At 34.0% G+C, this 18,059-nt stretch overlaps 2 protein-coding genes across 2 annotated transcripts; one reads left to right on the top strand and one right to left on the bottom strand.

Annotated features, from left to right (window-relative positions):
* Positions 1-5,232: 5,232 nt before the first annotated feature.
* On the top strand, positions 5,233-7,090 carry LOC129323084 (phospholipase A1-Ibeta2, chloroplastic-like). Its single transcript, XM_054969639.1, is given in 2 exon segments — positions 5,233-6,765; positions 6,768-7,090. Coding segments are annotated over 2 exon segments (1,608 nt in total). The 5' UTR covers positions 5,233-5,435; the 3' UTR covers positions 7,046-7,090.
* A 3,580-nt stretch (positions 7,091-10,670) lies between these two features.
* On the bottom strand, positions 10,671-14,059 carry LOC129321397 (GTP-binding protein YPTM2). Its single transcript, XM_054967142.1, has 8 exons — positions 13,887-14,059; positions 12,748-12,820; positions 12,305-12,352; positions 12,168-12,215; positions 11,657-11,728; positions 11,410-11,565; positions 11,206-11,309; positions 10,671-10,994 (listed from the first exon to the last, which is right to left on the bottom strand). The coding sequence occupies exons 1-8, from the start codon at positions 13,898-13,900 to the stop codon at positions 10,901-10,903; spliced, it is 609 nt and encodes a 202-aa protein (XP_054823117.1). The 5' UTR covers positions 13,901-14,059; the 3' UTR covers positions 10,671-10,900.
* Positions 14,060-18,059: the final 4,000 nt, after the last annotated feature.

The following is an 18,059-nucleotide window of genomic DNA, read 5'->3' as shown; positions in this document are numbered from 1 at the left end:
GGCAAAAATAAGACACAATTTAACTGAAATGGACCTCAGCTGACAACAATGGAGCACAGTAGTGGTCGGCAGCTAAAAAAAATGATAGATTGACAGTTGGATAGTGAACCGTAAAGTCCAATGTTTGACGGCAGCGGAGGACATATAGCGAACCACGTTGAGTGGTGGACGGTGGTGGTCATGGCGAAGGACCGGGGCAAATGATGAAGTTAATTAACTCTGTAAAAAAAAAGAGAAAAAAAAAAACGCATCACTCCAATCTTACCTTTCTTTACGGCTAATAACCATAATAAACTGTCATTTGAAAATTTAAACGATAATAAATAAATAGGGAATACAATTTTTTTAAAAAAATATCTTAATCTTGTCTTTTATTAAAAATCAAAATAATCTTTCAAACATCACATTATATTAAGGGCTAGAGAGATGTCAACTTATACATGCAAAATTCAAATCGTTATTTAATTAAAGAACATGAGATAATCACAGGATACAATTCTTTTCATCCAATTTTATTTTCTTGCAATGAAAAATTGGTAAATTTATCATGTATGTTGAAAAGCGATGCTTGACAACAGTGGTGGAGCTATTCATTAGTGAGGAGGCAAATGCATCCCCTCATTTAAAAAAAAAAATTACAAGTTATATATGTAATTTTTTCAACTTTGCACCTCTTATTTTTGAGATTTTGCACTCTCTAAACTAAATAAAAATATTTGGTCTCAAAAACTTATTATGTAATATTTTAGTAATAAATATAAGATATGAAGAATATATTTTACATAAAAGATTATATCAACCTATTTAATATATATTTTTTAAAAATGATGATTAATCTACTTATATTATTATAATTTTATTTATAATGTAATTATATTATTTTAAAAAAAATTAATTTTAAATTAAATTAAAAATTAAAATTTTTTAAAAAAATTCTCCGCTACGGTTTGACAATATATCAAAGCATGTACATTTGTATTATAGCAGTGTGAGAATATGTTGACCCCGTAACACATTATAAGACAGTCTTAAGACTAGTAATTTTAATATATTCACAATTTCAGTTAAAAACTATTAATCACACTTGAAATTTTGTAAAATGTCTTAAACACTGAAACATGATATTTTCTGAAAAATGCTCTATATTTCCAATGGAGGTGGTAATTTCTTGTACAACCAATTTCCCTCCTTTTAATGAAAGCAGATAATATATTGAGAGGAATTCTATTTATATCCATGTTTTGACACAAAATTCATTTTCTCTATATTGTATAAAAATATACATGAATTAACACGTTCTCCCTTTATGACAATGAAATGATCAGTGGAGTGTAGTGTAGAACATCATAGAACTTCGAAGAAGGTATATGAAGAAGAACAGAGGATGGAAAAAGAAAAGGAATTTAGGGTTCATGAAACTTTATATATATATATATATATATATATATTTTGGGGGGTAATTTTTCTAGGTTTTCGGCCGCACACTTTTGGCATGAAGAATGTTAAATATTATGATATGCAGAGACGTGATGGTCTCGGGCGCCAGGGATTTTGAGAGCACGTGAACCACAACTTTATAATTTAGAAGCAATTTATACAGGTTAAATAATTTCCACCAGATTAATAATTAGTTTAAAAACAATGCAGCCGAAGAAGGAAACAATGCAAGTAATTAGACGCACGGTAGTTACTGTAAGGTGGTGTAAAGTGGACTGCAGGATAGTGATTATGATGTTGATAACGATAAACTTATTTGGGGAGAATCACCCTAATTAAACTTGCTGACTATAATCAACCTCCAATTAAGCTGGCAATTTGAACTCATCTTTGAAGGGTTGGGTCCGAAAAGCGAGAAAATACTCCCATTTTAAAAAATAAACACGTTTATAATTCCAAGAAAGCCATTCAATGTAAAATTAAATTTAAAAATAAATTTAAGTAAATCCACAACAAATCTACAAATTTAAACATTTAAATCCAACATGTCATAGTAACATTATCAAAACTGTGCAACCAATTATAAATATAAACGATAGTCTTAACATTATTTGAAAAAAGAGAGACTTTGATATTTTGTTAAAATATGTGAATCAATAATAAATTAAAACTGATTCACTAGCCATATCAGTAATTGAAATGCTAAGAATATTAACAATTATCTTCAAAATAATTGGGAACCAATGTTAATTGTTCCTTCACCAATTCAATATCTAATTTTTTTCTAACTATGAGAATATTATTGATTTACTCAAATAATTCTCTAGTTTAAACTTGTCCATAAAAAAATTATCTATACTAGTATAAATATCTTGATAATCTTGCACTATGATTTGCAAAGCATTAAAGAAATATAACTTAAATAAAAATAAAGTAAAAAAAGATTAAAAAATAACAAACTTAATTAACAAAATATTTACGCATTATCAAAAGTGGCCGTTGTTGCTGATGAGACACTAGAAGTATGTAAAGCAGTTGATGTGTTTTTCTTATTTTATATTTTTTTACCTGAATTTTTTTAAAAGAAAAATAATAAGACATAAAGGGCTGGCTTTTTTATTTCTAGATTCTATTGGGACTAGTTCTTTTAAGTTCAAACTTCATTTTCACCTTCTAATTCAGCTGCCTGACCCTAGTTAGTTTAGAGCTCAAACAAGCTTGGCCAATTTTGCCTGCTCTAACTATTGAATATGAGATAATTGCATGAAATTAAAATAATAAGGAATGGAAAAGCAATATAGCAGTGGGGCTGGAAAAGGGAATAAAACAGAACAGAGTGTGGCCGTGTGGGACATGAAGAGTAAAATAACGGGGGAGCCCCACCAATCGCATTATAGGACCCTTTTTTGCTGGTGCGCTGGGACATGAGAGGGACTCCAAATCCATCACATGCTTCTTTTGTTGAGGTTCAACACGTATTGCTACACCCCTTTTTTTTTAATTCACTAAAGTCTTACTCTCTTGCGTCTCGAATCTCTCCATTGGCTTTCAACTTTAAATTCTTCACTTGATCTACCTAATTGTCCTACCACCCCTTTTTGTAAATTTTTTTTTTTATTTTAGCTAGAAAGAAAGGTGAACTAGTAGATTGGGCGTGGCAGGCTAAATCAACTCCCCTCTCGATGAGTTCAAAAAATTTCAACCCAATGTATTGAAGTTGTTTTTATATTCACACGAAATTATATGGTGAAATTAATCTCCAAACCTTCAAATATAGACATGTAATCTATTTCTCACAATTATTTTATAAATATAAAAAAATCAAAAATCAAAGAGGGAATCAAGTTTTTCTACTATAAAATATAGGTTACAATTAAAATAAATGCAAAACAAGATAAAACCTGTAAGAAATTTAAAAAAAGAAGGTTTAACGCACGAGTCAGGCAGGCTGAATACAAGTCAATAACTTATATTCTTATTAGAATTAAAGTAAAAAAACTTGTGAGGAAAATAAAAAAAAGAGTCAACCCATGAGTTGGGTGGGTTAACATACTTTTCGTGGAGTTAAGTGACATAGATTATATTGATTTCCTTTAAATGAGTCGAAAAAATTTTAATCCAATCCATTATCCTTTGGCGGAGCGGCACGTCAAGCCTCATACAAGTACTCGTTATTCTAATTTTGCCTCACTAATCATCTAACGCCTTTAATTACCTGCTTACCTTTTTTCACCTTCATTCAAGTACTTGTTATTCTAATTTTGCCTCACTAATACAAATCCCAGTTTGGCCCCTGATAACCTATAGTTAATCATTTTTTTAATTAAATATCTTCTTCTTTTTTTCTAAGGTGATTGCTGCGCAATATAATACTAATAATGAAACGGTATTCACATTATCCTTGCGCTAGGCGTGCGCTCTCAAATATAATTGTTCGATATGTACACTCACGCTGCGAGTATAAATCCTTATCGAATGTTCCCTGTGAAATTTTTTGATATTAATTAATTAAGGTCCAAAAGAATCACGCACTTATAATTCAAGAGAAATAGTTAATGCTGTTTGATTATTTATTAAATTTTATTTCTGCCACCAGAAAACACGCAATGCTGGTTTTTCCGAGAAGAACATGGGAAATGTAATTTTTGATGTTTAGTAAGTTTTAATTTGGAAGGAAACGTATTAACCTTAATATATAAACAATTGTTTGTAAATTCAAGGATAACACTACGTCATAAGAGAGTGTGTGGTTGTAATCCCTGACCTCAGTGGACAACGGGGCGTATTTTATGCCAAAGATCACCAGATTAAGATTAAAAGTTCCTTAGTCTATCATAAAGAATTTTGGAGGCATGGCCTGAGGCTCAAGTATTTGACTTGAATCGCTCCAATTTTACACGTTCAATATTCAAAGTTCTGAAAAAAAAGCCAAAACCTTTGATTTCACAATATCAGATTACATGGTGCAACAAGGCCTCAAAACCAATCGGGCAAAATAACACAGCAACTTTAACAGTTTAACTTTTATGGAGGTTTGATCCCATTAGTTTGGAGAGCAGCGACACTGTGTTTGACTCCAAAAATCAAACATTTTGAAATTTGTCCACACGCATATGTGTACACCGTCTAACTTATCCAAACACGCCAAACATATTGCAAGGGTAACTGCCTCTCATGAATTTAAATACACCAAGAAGCTGCTTTGTGATCAACACCAGCATTAAAAACAATAAGAATCTGTACGAGAATTACAGCGATACGTTGACAATGAAAAAGGGCTGAGGGCTAATTCAGTCAGTTTAGCTTCAAAACCGAGTCATATAGGGATCCGTTCCAGATTTTATAGACTTTATTTTTCATTTTTATTGTAAAAAAATATAAAATTTTAATAAATTTGTTTCATTATCAATCTAAACCATATAATTTAATCTAATTGGTCTAATTTAATATTATCTTTTTAAAATTTTATAAATTAACTATTTATATGAACTTTGGACAGATTGAATTTAGAGTAACATTTAAATAGTTAATTTATATTTTTTAATTAATATTAAATTAAATTATTCAGATTAAATTTATATTGTTTAGGTTGATAATAAAATATATTTATTAAAATTTTATATTTTATGTTTTAATAAATATATAATAAAATATAAAATAAAATTGATAAGCTCATCAGGTGATGAGCATCGTCCGAAACTGAGCGCGTGATATAGTGTGGCCCTTCTCATACTTTTCTCTCTCTGAATTTCTCAAATTCTTGTACGCACAAGCGGACACCGTCCGCATCAGGTCTTCTTTTCCAATATTAGCCAGTATTTTATATTAATGCGTGGCTACAGTGGTAATTATAGGCGAGACGCGAGGGCAAATCAGAGATGCCGACTGTATATATATATAGAGACTCTGGCATCCATCCTCTTGGATTTGAGAGAGCTTGTCTTCACCCTTGCCATTCTTCTTCGGCTGCCGACCCTTGTTCCTACAATTGAAGCACGATGATGATGCAGATCAACTCCAGCGTACCAGCCCGAAGCCTGCAGATGTTTCAGGCAAGACGCGCTAGCTTCAAGCTGTGCCAAACCTCTACCCTCAACCCCTCCGTGATGGCCGCACCACCGTCCACCGACACTCTCAAACTGGTGACCTCCACGGAATCGACTAGGCTCCACCTCGCTAACCTCGACAAGCTCCTCCAGACGAAGCAACCTCCAAATCCCCCGCAACCACTACCACAACCATTTACTGAGATCCATAAACAACCCGCCAATGAAAAGAAGGCAAAGACCATACTTGAAGGACTGAACTTAACGAAGGTGTGGCCGGAAATGAAAGCTACAGAGGAAATGTCACCCCGACATCTCAACCGCTTGCAGCGCTTGCTGTCCATGACGCAGGAACGTTCGCCGAGGAACGTTCTGGGCAGCAGATGGAGGGAGTATCACGGTTGCGACGATTGGAAGGGCATGCTGGACCCTCTCGATGAGAATCTCCGGCGAGAGGTGGTCAGATACGGTGAGTTCGTCCAAGCCGCCTACCATTCCTTTTACTCCAACCCGGCCATGTCAGAGGAGGAGCCCCCGATGCCACGCCACGTGGTCCTTCCCGATAGGTCGTATCGGGTGACGAAGAGCCTCTACGCCACGTCCTCTGTTGGGCTGCCCAAATGGGTAGACGACGTCGCTCCGGATCTCGGATGGATGAGCCAGAGATCAAGCTGGATTGGGTACGTCGCCGTTTGCGATGACCGGAGAGAGATAGCGAGGATGGGACGGAGAGACATCGTGATATCCCTGAGGGGCACGGCGACGTGTCTCGAGTGGGCCGAGAACATGAGGGCCCAGTTGAGCGACATGGACGATTCGTCATCACAAGACGAAGGTAAACCCAAAGTGGAGTGTGGGTTCCAGAGCCTGTACAGAACCAGAGGGACCCACGTGCCCAGCTTAGCAGAGTCGGTGAAGGCAGAAGTAAATAGACTCATGGAAATGTACGAAGGAGAAGATCTCAGCATAACTGTAACAGGACACAGTCTGGGTGCGGCACTGGCCTTGCTGGTGGCCGATGACATAAGCACCATCCATGACGAGGTCCCACCAGTGGCTGCATTCTCGTTCGGAGGGCCCAGGGTTGGGAACAAGGCGTTTGGGAACAGGATTACAGGGAAAAACGTGAAGGTTCTGAGAATAGTGAACTCGCAGGATGTGATAACGAGGGTTCCGGGGATGTTTCTGAGTGAAGAGATGGAGCAGAAGCTGAGGAGCTCCAAGGTAGGTGGGGTTCTGGACATGTTGGAGAAGAACATGCCATTAGCATACACACACGTGGGGTCGAGCTGCGTGTGGACACGAAGATGTCACCTTATCTGAAACCAGATGCTGACATGGCGTGCTGTCATGACCTGGAGGCTTACCTGCATCTGGTGGATGGGTTCATGGCGTCGAATAGTCCATTCAGGAGTAATGCCAAGAGGAGCCTGGTCAGGTTATTAAAAGATCAAGGGTCCAATATTAAGAAGTTGTATACAAGCAAGGCAAAAGCCATGACTGTCAATATTGAAAGACAGAGATCGTTCTCCATGTCTACTTGTTTACCAAGTCCTTCTTAATTGTGCGAACTTTAAAGTGTGAATACGATCAAAGCTTTGCATGTACACCTTGTGTGTGCTTTTTTTTTTCAATATTTAATATTTTACAGCAAAAGATGAAAACTGGACAGGTCTATGGAGATTTGAGCAATTTAATTATGAGAAAACCTAAATGCTCAAGTCTCACGGATGGGAGTTGAGTATGTGGGCAAGTACAAAATGGTCGGAGTTATTTCTCAGAAAGAGGGCTAGCAGGCGCGTTGTTTGTTGGCAACGATATCTATATTTAATGCATATACTGTATATATTAATACACAACATGGTTCACACTTGGCTTGACAGTCAAAATCAAGAGCATCCGTTGAGCTTTATTCATATTGGCTGGGGACCTAGACATGCCATTCTAATTCACCGCTTTTTAATGCTAGCAACATACTCTCTCTTGTCTCAAATATAGGAGCTAGCTAGTTAAAAGTTTTTTGTCATTATAAATCCAACATTTTATATATTCTGCCTCCTAAATTATAATTTTTTCCCCAAACTATCCATATTGAATGCACATATATTAAAAGGTGCGTGTCTCTATTAATAAGGATAGTTTTCAATATAAATAATTAAATAAATATTCAAAGAAAACTATCAATATATATTCCTTCTATTCAAAAATATAAGACATTTTTAATCGAATCTCACCACTCAATAAAGTAGTTACTTACTTTCAAACTAATTCTATCTTTTTATATTTATCTTTATTAAACATCCGACAATAAATATAAAATCATTAATCAATAAGGGCACTTTTAAAAAAAAGACACTGATTACACCTTAAAAACTAAAATGTTTTACATTTTTTAACATCCAACTTTTTAAAAAATACCTTACATTTTTAAACAGAGGGAATGTATTTTTACAAATAACTGACATAATCCCTTCTATACCTGTTATAAGACATATTTTAAAAGGATTTCTTGCTTTATTTCTTAATATAAGTTACTTTGTGGGATATTAATTATGTTTTTTTCAACATTATTCATATTTAAACTCATTAAATATGATAGAGAATGTAATAAAAATTTAAATTTTTTTTAAATACAAGTAAAATTGAAAGTTTATTATATTTTCAGATAAAGTTAATAATTTAACCACTTCTCATTAAATCTAGTGATATAATTAGGAGTGTTTTGTAATGTGGATTGGAGAGGGCCGGGTAAGCATTTTTTTTTCTTAATATAATTGATTACGTAGCTACTACACTCAGACTGGAGGGAGTGTAATATATAAATCCTACATAGATTAACATAGCCAACTAACAATTTAGAGGAAAGAACCCATGGGGGAATATATATAAATCCTATAAAAATTAATAGAAGAAGGAGGAGCTTCAATAAGTCTCTCTTCCTCGTAAGTGTGTGCAAGTTATAATTAACAGGCAGCTGCTGCCGAGAGGACCAAAAACTAAGGTTTCAACTACCTCGAATTTTTGAAGTTTGAATTTTAAAAGTCTGAAATTAAAGGAGCTGTTGTGTTGAACATGGCAAAGTAGAAACTGACCCAGTCTTTATGATGCCATATACATTTCATTTACTTTGTCCTTCTTTAATTTGAGAGCCATCCTCTTTCAGTCTTTCTCCCTCCCCTGCCTCCCCACTCTCACCATGTGTATATATATTAATTCATACAAAGACACGCTTATATTTTAGTTCCCACAAGCCTGCAGGCTGATCATTCTCATATCATCAGAGATATATGATTCTTTCGTAGTATATAAGAATAAATTTTTGCATTGAAATGGGTATGGCAGTGCAGACTTATGTAACTCCGCACGCAGAGTTCAGCTGATGACGGGGTCGAATATTTTGATTCACTGACAAGGATGCACTGTTCGGTGTTCAAGCTTGAATCATGCGAAGTCATCATATATATGCACGTAGGTTTTATAAAAATAAGTAATCAAAGAATCCGCAAAAACGAGCAATCATTATTTATCAATGCATGTAGCATTCACTTGGGCCTAAATAAGTTTTCGGTGTACAACTTGCCAGATTTTAACGCCCAACAAACGTATGTGCTGTTAACAAAAACGCCGTTCAGCCTGTCACCCACTTCAATTTCACGGGCCAAACTAATTTGGTCCGCTTGGTTGTTAATTACTAAAACAAGCTAATGGAGAGTAGAGATGATAATTGACGAGGATCCCCATTAGGCTGCAGTGTGTTGAACGTTGGGCTTTAAAGTGGCAATAAGAATGTAAAATTAGAATAGCATAAATAAAAATGTCGAGATGAGCAGCTTTTAAAAAAAATAATTGCAACATCTATTGAAAGAAAAATAGTAAAAAAAATTTTGATATAATTTTATTTTGTACAAAAAAAGATGTGAAAGGTACTAATGAAAAGAGCAGAACGAATTCTCTTGAACAATATAAAGAGGGATAGAGAAAAATTAAAGAAAACATCAATGAAAATTGTTAAATGAAATCTTTTAGTTAATAATATTTTTAAAAACTTAACTATTGATAGAACATAATGATATCGTTCAATTCATATAATCAATTCCATCTAATGAGATGAGATTTGTTGTTTTCTCTTATAACTTATTTTTATTATTTTTTTTAACTTTTTTAAAATCAAACTCATAAAGAACATATCATTGCAAGTAGAGGAAGAAGAAAAAAAGCGAGGATGCTGGGGCATTTAGGGGAGGAAATCACAGGAATGCCCTTTCCTCTCATTTATTGTCCATTCAAAAATCACAGGATGTAAAACTTGACTAGCTGCCATTTGAGTTAATCCTGCAGGACACAGCTCACTGAAACAAATAATGAATGCCTCACTTGCATTCTATCTTTCTAAAGCTAACGCGATTCTTTCTCCCTTTGTCAGGTGTAGAGGCATGTGTGCAAAATATATCCATATTCCGCGTTTGCTCATCTTTTGTCCGCATGTTTCCTTTTTTTTTTTTTTTCGTGAGCATGAAGTTTAATATACATCCGGCCTATGGACTCAAGATAAGCCGAGGTCGTGGTGTAATACGTGTAATGGCGGGTATAGTTTACTGGAAGAATGACAAATAAAACCGCCCCAAATATATAAATAACAATTTGACCCTACAAAATGTGATTTTGCCTTCTAAATATAAAAGAACTTGATTGTCATTAAAATGTATGATGAAATGACAAAAATATCTCATAATTTAAGAAAATACACTAAAATCTTTTTTATTCACAATTTTATTTCAGCACATGACTAAAGTGTAACAAAACTTTTTTCATTCACAACTCTAGTTCAATAAATGACTAAAATAGTTTAGACCACCACAATTTTCTATTACTATTTTTCTTTAATCAACAAAATGTAACAAAAATTTTTCATTCACAGCATTGATTTTGAAATTCACAAGTTTAATTTAACAAATGATTAAAATAGTTTATGCATTTATAACTCTCTCTCTCACTATTTTTCTTCACTTTTTTTTAAATTAAAGAGTACTTTTGTCATTTCATCAAAAAACTTTAATGACAATTAGGTTATTCAGGACTCAAAGAGCACTATCACATTCTACGAGATTAAATTATACTCTCCATCTCTCCCTACTTTGGAGGGATTTATTTGCTATTCTCCCTAGTGTATATTGGCCAATGTAAATCTGACAAAGAACAAGGCAAATACTGCAATTCACCAATATTCCTAATTTTGTACAAATGTTTTCCTTTGAAATGAAATACATCAAAAAAGAATGGAAGTTTCAACAATATGTTAACAACGAAAATAAGCAAATCAAGATTAACCACCTTAAGCATTGTGTGAGGAGAGAAAAAAACTAGTTTTACATGTCAGGTAGACACATATAAACGTCCAGGCCACAAATACTTCAACTCTAGTTTGAGCAGCAACCAGACTTCTGGTTCACTGGTTGTCCTCTAATCTGAACTGTTGGAGGCCTGGCATTGCTCATCGGTTGGCTTGCCATTCTGTGCGAAAGAAACAAGGACGGCCAAAAGGTCAACATGAAAGAAGACCCATAGATAATAACTACTAAAGAAACGACTTAGAAAGGCACCGATAAAAAAATCAGCCTAACAGAATAATTAGGCCATTTTTTTGTCTTGTTAACAAAATTAAGAAACTAGCTGGTAAGTTCTCTCACAGACTAACTGGTATTACATAATGATGAATGCATACCTGTTCTTAATTTCTGCAGCCATGGCCATGAAAGCCTGCTCGACATTGGTGGCATTTTTAGCACTAGTTTCCATAAAGGGGATCCCAATTTCATCCGCGAAGGCCTGAAAAGATGAAAGGAGCTCAAGGATCATACCTCTAGACTAGAGGATTCAACAGATGTTTTGAAATTGCATGATGTAAAGCCATCAATGCACATGTTACCTTGGCTGTCTCGTAGGACACGACTTTATTTGCAGTGAGATCACTCTTGTTACCAACTAGAAGCTTGTTAACATTTTCACTAGCATAACGGTCAATTTCATTCAACCACTGCTTGACATTGTTAAAACTCTCTTGATCAGTGACATCATAAACAACCTGCAGGGAAAAAAAAAAAGCAAACAGGATCACAAAACTGTCTCAAAATCCAGGAAGAAAATTGCAGGAAAACAACCAGTTTAATACTCACAATAATGCCATGAGCACCACGATAGTAGCTGCTAGTGATAGTACGGAAACGCTCTTGACCAGCTGTGTCCCACTATATAATCGAAAGAAACGGGTGTTGTCAGCATGAGCCATGTATACATGATTAATAACAACAATCAACTTATCCTAGGTTTTGTAAGCTCGTAGTACTGAACAAGCACAAGATTCTTTTTTTCTTCCATGCAAGAACGGGGAAACCATCATATCATCATGTTGAATGGAAGATATGCTACCAAAAAAAAAAAAAGATAATAAACCCAAGAAACATTGCAGGAGGTTGATTGCTAATTTTTTAAACATTAAGTTTGGGTTGAAGCCACCTAGTGGGATAAAGGCTTGTTGTTGTTGTTGTAAGTTTGGGTTGAAAGTAAGTTTTATAACAGAAATTCAGACATTTCCAATTCAACATAACGATTAGATACTGAAGGAAAAAACTTTCTATCATAAATAATCTTAGCATCTTATTGACTTTAAAGTTATCATGTACTTACTATTTGAAGTTTGATAGTCTTCCCATCTTGTTCCACTGTTCGAATTTTCTACAGTAGAGAGCACAGCCAATAATTAGTCACGTGGTTGTATTTTAATAACTGGAACTTGACCTTAAAGAGGAAATATATATTCTTACAAAGTCAACTCCAATTGTACTAATATAGCTGTCAAGGTATGAATCATCCTGGTTTACAATGAAAGAAAATATCAGCAACCTTTATCTAATTTTACATTAAAAAAGTTCAGAACAGAGAGAATTTTGTTACGCACAGCACAGACCACCAATACAAATGACCTGGCCACAGATTTAAATACTCAAAATAGTACAACAGTTGGGATTCCATGTCTATCGCTTATCCTATTTATAAACACTCTGTTTTGTCATCTGCATTGCTTCACTATATTTCAACCTTACCAAAGACTGAACATGGGTATAATTTGGCCCACCCACACCCCAAAGCATGTTTGTTTAGGTGCAAATGCTGTCCCAAATGCAATAAAACTTCAGACAGAGAATGCTGAACATGAAGCACATCGCCTTGAGAAAGAAGAAGAAAGTAATAAAAGCTCAGAACTTACAGCAAACCTCAGAAGGAGACATGATTTGCCGACACCAGAATCTCCAATAAGCAAAAGCTTAAACAAATAGTCGCTGCATGAAAATAAAACATGCCTCTAGTCAAGGATTATAAGAATAGGAATAGACAACCGATTCCTGTATTTATTAGATGTGCAGAAAAAATCAATAAAACACCAGAACATATGTGCAACAGAACAAAACCAATGACTGGGTAAAGGTTTGCATATAGGCTACTACTTATATAGGACATCAGTCAGAAGATAGAATGAGAAATAAATATATTAAACACTGAGTAAAATTCACTTGATTGCTGTCAGTCAGGAGCGTGTTGGAGCAAACGAGGAAAAACATGCATAGAGATCCAAAGGTAATGCAGATGCATCACTCTGTTATAGTTTCTAGTTTCAAATATGATACTATCAGTCCTTACCAAGGAATCAAAAAGAAAGCGTCCAGTAAGTCCTGTATAAAGTTTTTCGAATATAGCCAAATATGCTAGTGTTCTTGACGTTTTGCAACATTAGTTTTGTAAAATTTACAATCATGCTCCAGATGTTAGAACACGCATGTTATGGTGATAGAAAACTTGATAAATTTTACTAAGTACAGTAACCAATTACTGCTTTTGCTGATAGAAAAACTTCACTTGTTTTTCTAAATAATAGTAACCTATTTCTACACTTGGTCTATCTTGACAGACAAGCAACCCTTCTGCGATGCGACAAACTCAGACGCCAACAATTTATTTCATTGCGGCATTTACTTATCAACCAGATCAGAGAAAACATATTTCCAGAGTAGGCCAAAAACAATTGAGCATGTAGCGGATCTATCATCCAAACAAACAGATCTAAAGCAGAAAGAAAATTTCAGAACAGGATCCACCAAAACGTCCGTAACATAATTGATTATCCGCGTATTTAACTTACAGAGAAAGAGAGAGATAAATAAATGAACAATCGATTCATAAAAATGTAAAATTTCCAATTCCCTTACGAACAGATAACTATAGATCTGTAAGAGCTGAACAAAAGGGAAAAAAAAAGTTTGAAAAAATAACAAAGACTAGATGTAATTCAGATAATCGCGGGGTAAAAAATTAAACAGAAACGGGAAGAGGGGAGGAATTTGAACATACTACTCAGGATTCATGGTGGTGTGGTGCTGAAAAGGAAATGAAAGACGATAACACGGAAGAAATAGTGAGGGAGAAGTGTCAGCTGGCGGGAAATACGAGCGGAATCTGAGATCGTCGCCGGAGATGAAGAAACAACATTAACCAACGATGGAAGGAGAAATCGAGGAAACGTGTGAGAGAGCTGCAATTTAAAATCAGCCTTAGATGTCGGGGCTCAACGAATCAACGGGACGAGTGGGATGACGTGTCAACAGGACCTAATGCTTGCCACGTGTCCTGCGCCATGCTTCCATCTACGAATAGTTCGTTATTTAATTTTGGTTGTTCGATTTGCACCCTGGTCCATTTTGCACTACAACAACAACAGTATTAATCTTAACACATATAATCATCACTATTGTTTAATTCCTAATTCTACATATAAAACTTATTCTAGTATTCGCGGCATGTTAATGAATTAGATCTCTAAGTTTATAATCAACACTCCTGAAAAACAGTCACCTGATATTTTTAACTTGATATTTTTATCTTACCAATGAAAACTCATCTGTTATTGAAAGCAAAAGAAGAAAAGTAGAAAAAAACAAGATTAATTGAATTGATAATATTATGACTCTAATATAAACAAGGTGGGGTAAGTTTTGGAGGAAAGAGACAACGATGGATTAAGATTCAAGACCGACCAAAATTATACAGTGTCGTATGCTAATCAGTCATGTTTGCGGAATACACTCATTGTTATGCAGCGCATAAGAGTGGTTGAGAACATTGATAAAGGCAAAATATGATTGTATTCCCTACATTTTAAATTATAAAATATTTTTAAAAATAATTATACATCAATAAAACTCATTAAGTATATTTTACAAACTTATTATTTTAAAGAAAAAATAGAAACTGTCAAAAATGATATTCATTTAATACTCAATTAATAAAAAATATTAAAAAAAATATAACCTTATTTTTATTAAAAGTATTTTATATTTTAAAATATTAATTTTTTTTAAATGCCTTATAACGTGAAATGGAAGCAGTATATTTTATAACGTTAATAGCACTTGCCATAATATATCCTAATGTTGATAAATATCCTGACATTGAGAATTGTTAACATTGATCAACAAAACCTAACTATATGAATCATGATTGGCTTGAATGTCGGAGAATGAGGTGGCGGAGGAATAAAGGTGGCTTTAGAAAATTCAGGCCGGGTGGTCAATAAGGAAAAATTAATTGGGCGTTAAGCCTCATTGCCATCTGATTTTCCAGGCTGCTTCCACTAGCGTACAGCACAGACGCACCATGAAGAACTTCATAACGAGCAGATTAGCACCACTGCTAAATTTATATTTTTTCAAATAGAATAATAAATTATATTATTTTTATAATGATAAAAATCGTCTAATTTAGGGAGACGAGCATATATTTATTTACAAAATTCATGTACTTATCATCAAATTCCTTGTAAATAAGGATGCTCGCTATTAATTACAAGTACACTCCTTAGCCCTATTTATAAAACAGGAAAATAATATTTTTAATTCTATCTATAAGTCACATAATTAATTTTTTATTACAATCTCTCCAAATTTTTCATTAAATATTTGTGAGAAAAAATATGTTATTTATATATATATATATATTTAATATAAATAAATTTGATAATGTATTAATTTGTCTAGAAATTCAATAAATTTTTTATTTTTTATTTAGATAAAAACACGTTAAAACTGAGAAGTAACTTATAAAAAATTCATGGATTGAAAGATTATGAAACATGCCTGTTCAGGTGTCTTAATGAGGAGTCTATTATACAAATTTTGAGAGATCGTAAAAAAAACAAAAATGTGTGGGCTTGTGTTTCTAACCCTTTACATATCCAATTTTTCTTCTCTGTTTACTTGTAAATGTAGATTAAAGCGAATGTGCAAACTAATCTTAGTGTGAGATATAATAACACCAAAATATGGGTGAAGACTTTTTGTCTTGTCTGTTGGCTACCATGGACAAATAGTGCAAGGGAGTAGTGGAGGGGATGAGACTTGAAGCTCTCAACTTATATCACAGTGTGATGTATCATATTAATGAAATAGTTGAGAATAGACAACTCAAGAATAAGATATTTCACGACATGGAAGAAATAGACATGGAAGAAATAGAAGATAAATGGAGACTTGTAATGCTAGGTTATATGAGATTTGATGTATATGGATCAATTAATCGATAGAACTATGCCACATGTGGAGAGGTTGTTAGAGATTCATTGGGCAAGTGGATTCCAGGATTTCCAAACAAAAAAAGGTTTTTTTCCCCTCTTTACAGTTGAATGTTTTGCACTTATTTAAAGTCTAAATTTATGCAAACAATTCCACTTAAATAAAATTTAGTGTCATATAGATTCTTTGGAAGCACTTCACCTGCTTGGGATTGGGGAGGATTGGCACATCCTTTGTGATCAAAGATCATTGATGCATAAAACTTGCTGTGCTTTAATTGAGAGTTGGAGGTTTTTTCTTCTAATTGAGAGAATTTAAAAGCAATTGATTTCTTGACCAAGGATGCTCAACACACAAAAAGATTTCTATATTTTGATGGAGCTTACCGTTGGTTTGCTCTGCCTTTTACTGGGCTGATAAATCTAGCATTGTTCACCAGTTGAATTTTGTTAATGCCGTAGCTTGTCTCTTGTATGTTTTTTTAAAAAAAGAAATAATATATGTGTGTGTGTGTGTGTAAGCGGCTAACCACAGTTATAGGCGCATGGAACACGTGGGAGCAGGCCTTCTTTGAAGCTGAAGGTCAAGAATCACTAAGCCAGAAAAGGTGGCTTTTGTTAGAGTTTGGTTTGAGTGTTAATCAAAATAATAAGATTTAAACCATTCAGATTTTAATCTGAATGATTTTAATTTAAACTATTATTATATATTATATTTTTTAAATAAAAAATTATAGAATAATTTTTAATAAATTTGTTATTTTAATATGGTTCATATTTAATTTGTAGGGTCTAATTTAATGTTAAAATTTTATAATTGATATATATTAAAATCTGGACTAGATAGAGTGCCTCTAAATAGATAGTATTAAATTTAAAACTATACAGAATACATATAAATAATTATTATAATATATAATAATAGTTTAAATCTAGACCATCCAGTCAAAATTTATATGGTTTAGATTTCACTATAGTGATGAACACTATCCAAACTGAGTCCCTTTCATTAGGATGACTTATGATTTTGGACCTCCAAATACGGCATTTTGGTCTGCATGCAACCGTCAATTTATAATTTCCATCCTATTTATTTTTTTTTAAAATTTTACAATTCACTTATTAGTTTTACTCCTATTTTGAGAATTTAGATTGATTGCTTTGTTAGAGAGATTAAGCAGCGTGGATATGGTGTGGATTTGCGACATGAGAATAATAATTGGATTTGTGGATTTACTGCCAACTTGCTTCAGTTCCTTCAACTATAGTGAAGCTTATTGGTATCATATAAGGTTTACACACTAGTGTTGGGTAACGAGAAATCTATCATATTGAAGTTCTCTCTGATTGCTTGAGGTCATAAATTTAATTTTAAATGGGGTGTGATTGTGACTATCTTTTTTAGGATTTAGTTGAAGAAGGTAGAGCTTTTCTCTGTAAAAAGGACAAAATTATTTTATAATCACATGAGAGGTACAAAAGTAGGGATGCAGATTTTCTCACTAGATTATCACACACTTTGGATAATGAATTGTTGTCTCTTTGATCATCATTTATTTTTAATCTCTCAGGATGGGAGGATGATGAAAGTTTAGTTTTTTTTATTTGTTTTTGTATCTTGTTATGTACTTTGTTTTGTTGTTAACTATTGATATGCGGTTTTAACTTTTTTTTTTTTTTTTTGTAAAAAGATTGAAGTTTGACAATTCATTGAAAACAGGGCTGCCAGCTAAGTTGGACTAACTAGAGAATTGTGGGATAGCAGGGATTGCCGTCGCTGAAAAGATGAAGAGATGGGGCGTCGTGCGGCGGAGTCTCACTTCATCATCCTCATCGGTGTATTCGAATTTCAGTCCCTCCGTTGACGCTGACCAGGACCTCCCCACATACGATCCCCGCTCCCATGTTGCTCAGAGGAGCTCTCTCGTCTCAGATCTGCCCACAACGCAATCCACGCC

The sequence above is a fragment of the Prosopis cineraria genome, unplaced genomic scaffold (genome assembly GCF_029017545.1).
Source record: "Prosopis cineraria cultivar Desert tree isolate PC_DT_omini unplaced genomic scaffold, ASM2901754v1 PC10, whole genome shotgun sequence".
Lineage (NCBI taxonomy): Eukaryota > Viridiplantae > Streptophyta > Magnoliopsida > Fabales > Fabaceae > Prosopis > Prosopis cineraria.
The sequence above is the reverse complement of the archived record's forward strand: the minus strand, read 5'-3'. Positions and strand labels throughout refer to the sequence as shown.

Excerpts from the sequence above, each read along its gene's own strand:
- LOC129321397 (XM_054967142.1), bottom strand. Across the intron at positions 11,566-11,656 it reads GTGGTGCTCATGGCATTATT|GTTGTTTATGATGTCACTGA; the intron begins GTGAGTATTAAA and ends TTTTCCCTGCAG. Across the intron at positions 11,310-11,409 it reads TGTCCTACGAGACAGCCAAG|GCCTTCGCGGATGAAATTGG; the intron begins GTAACATGTGCA and ends TCATCTTTTCAG.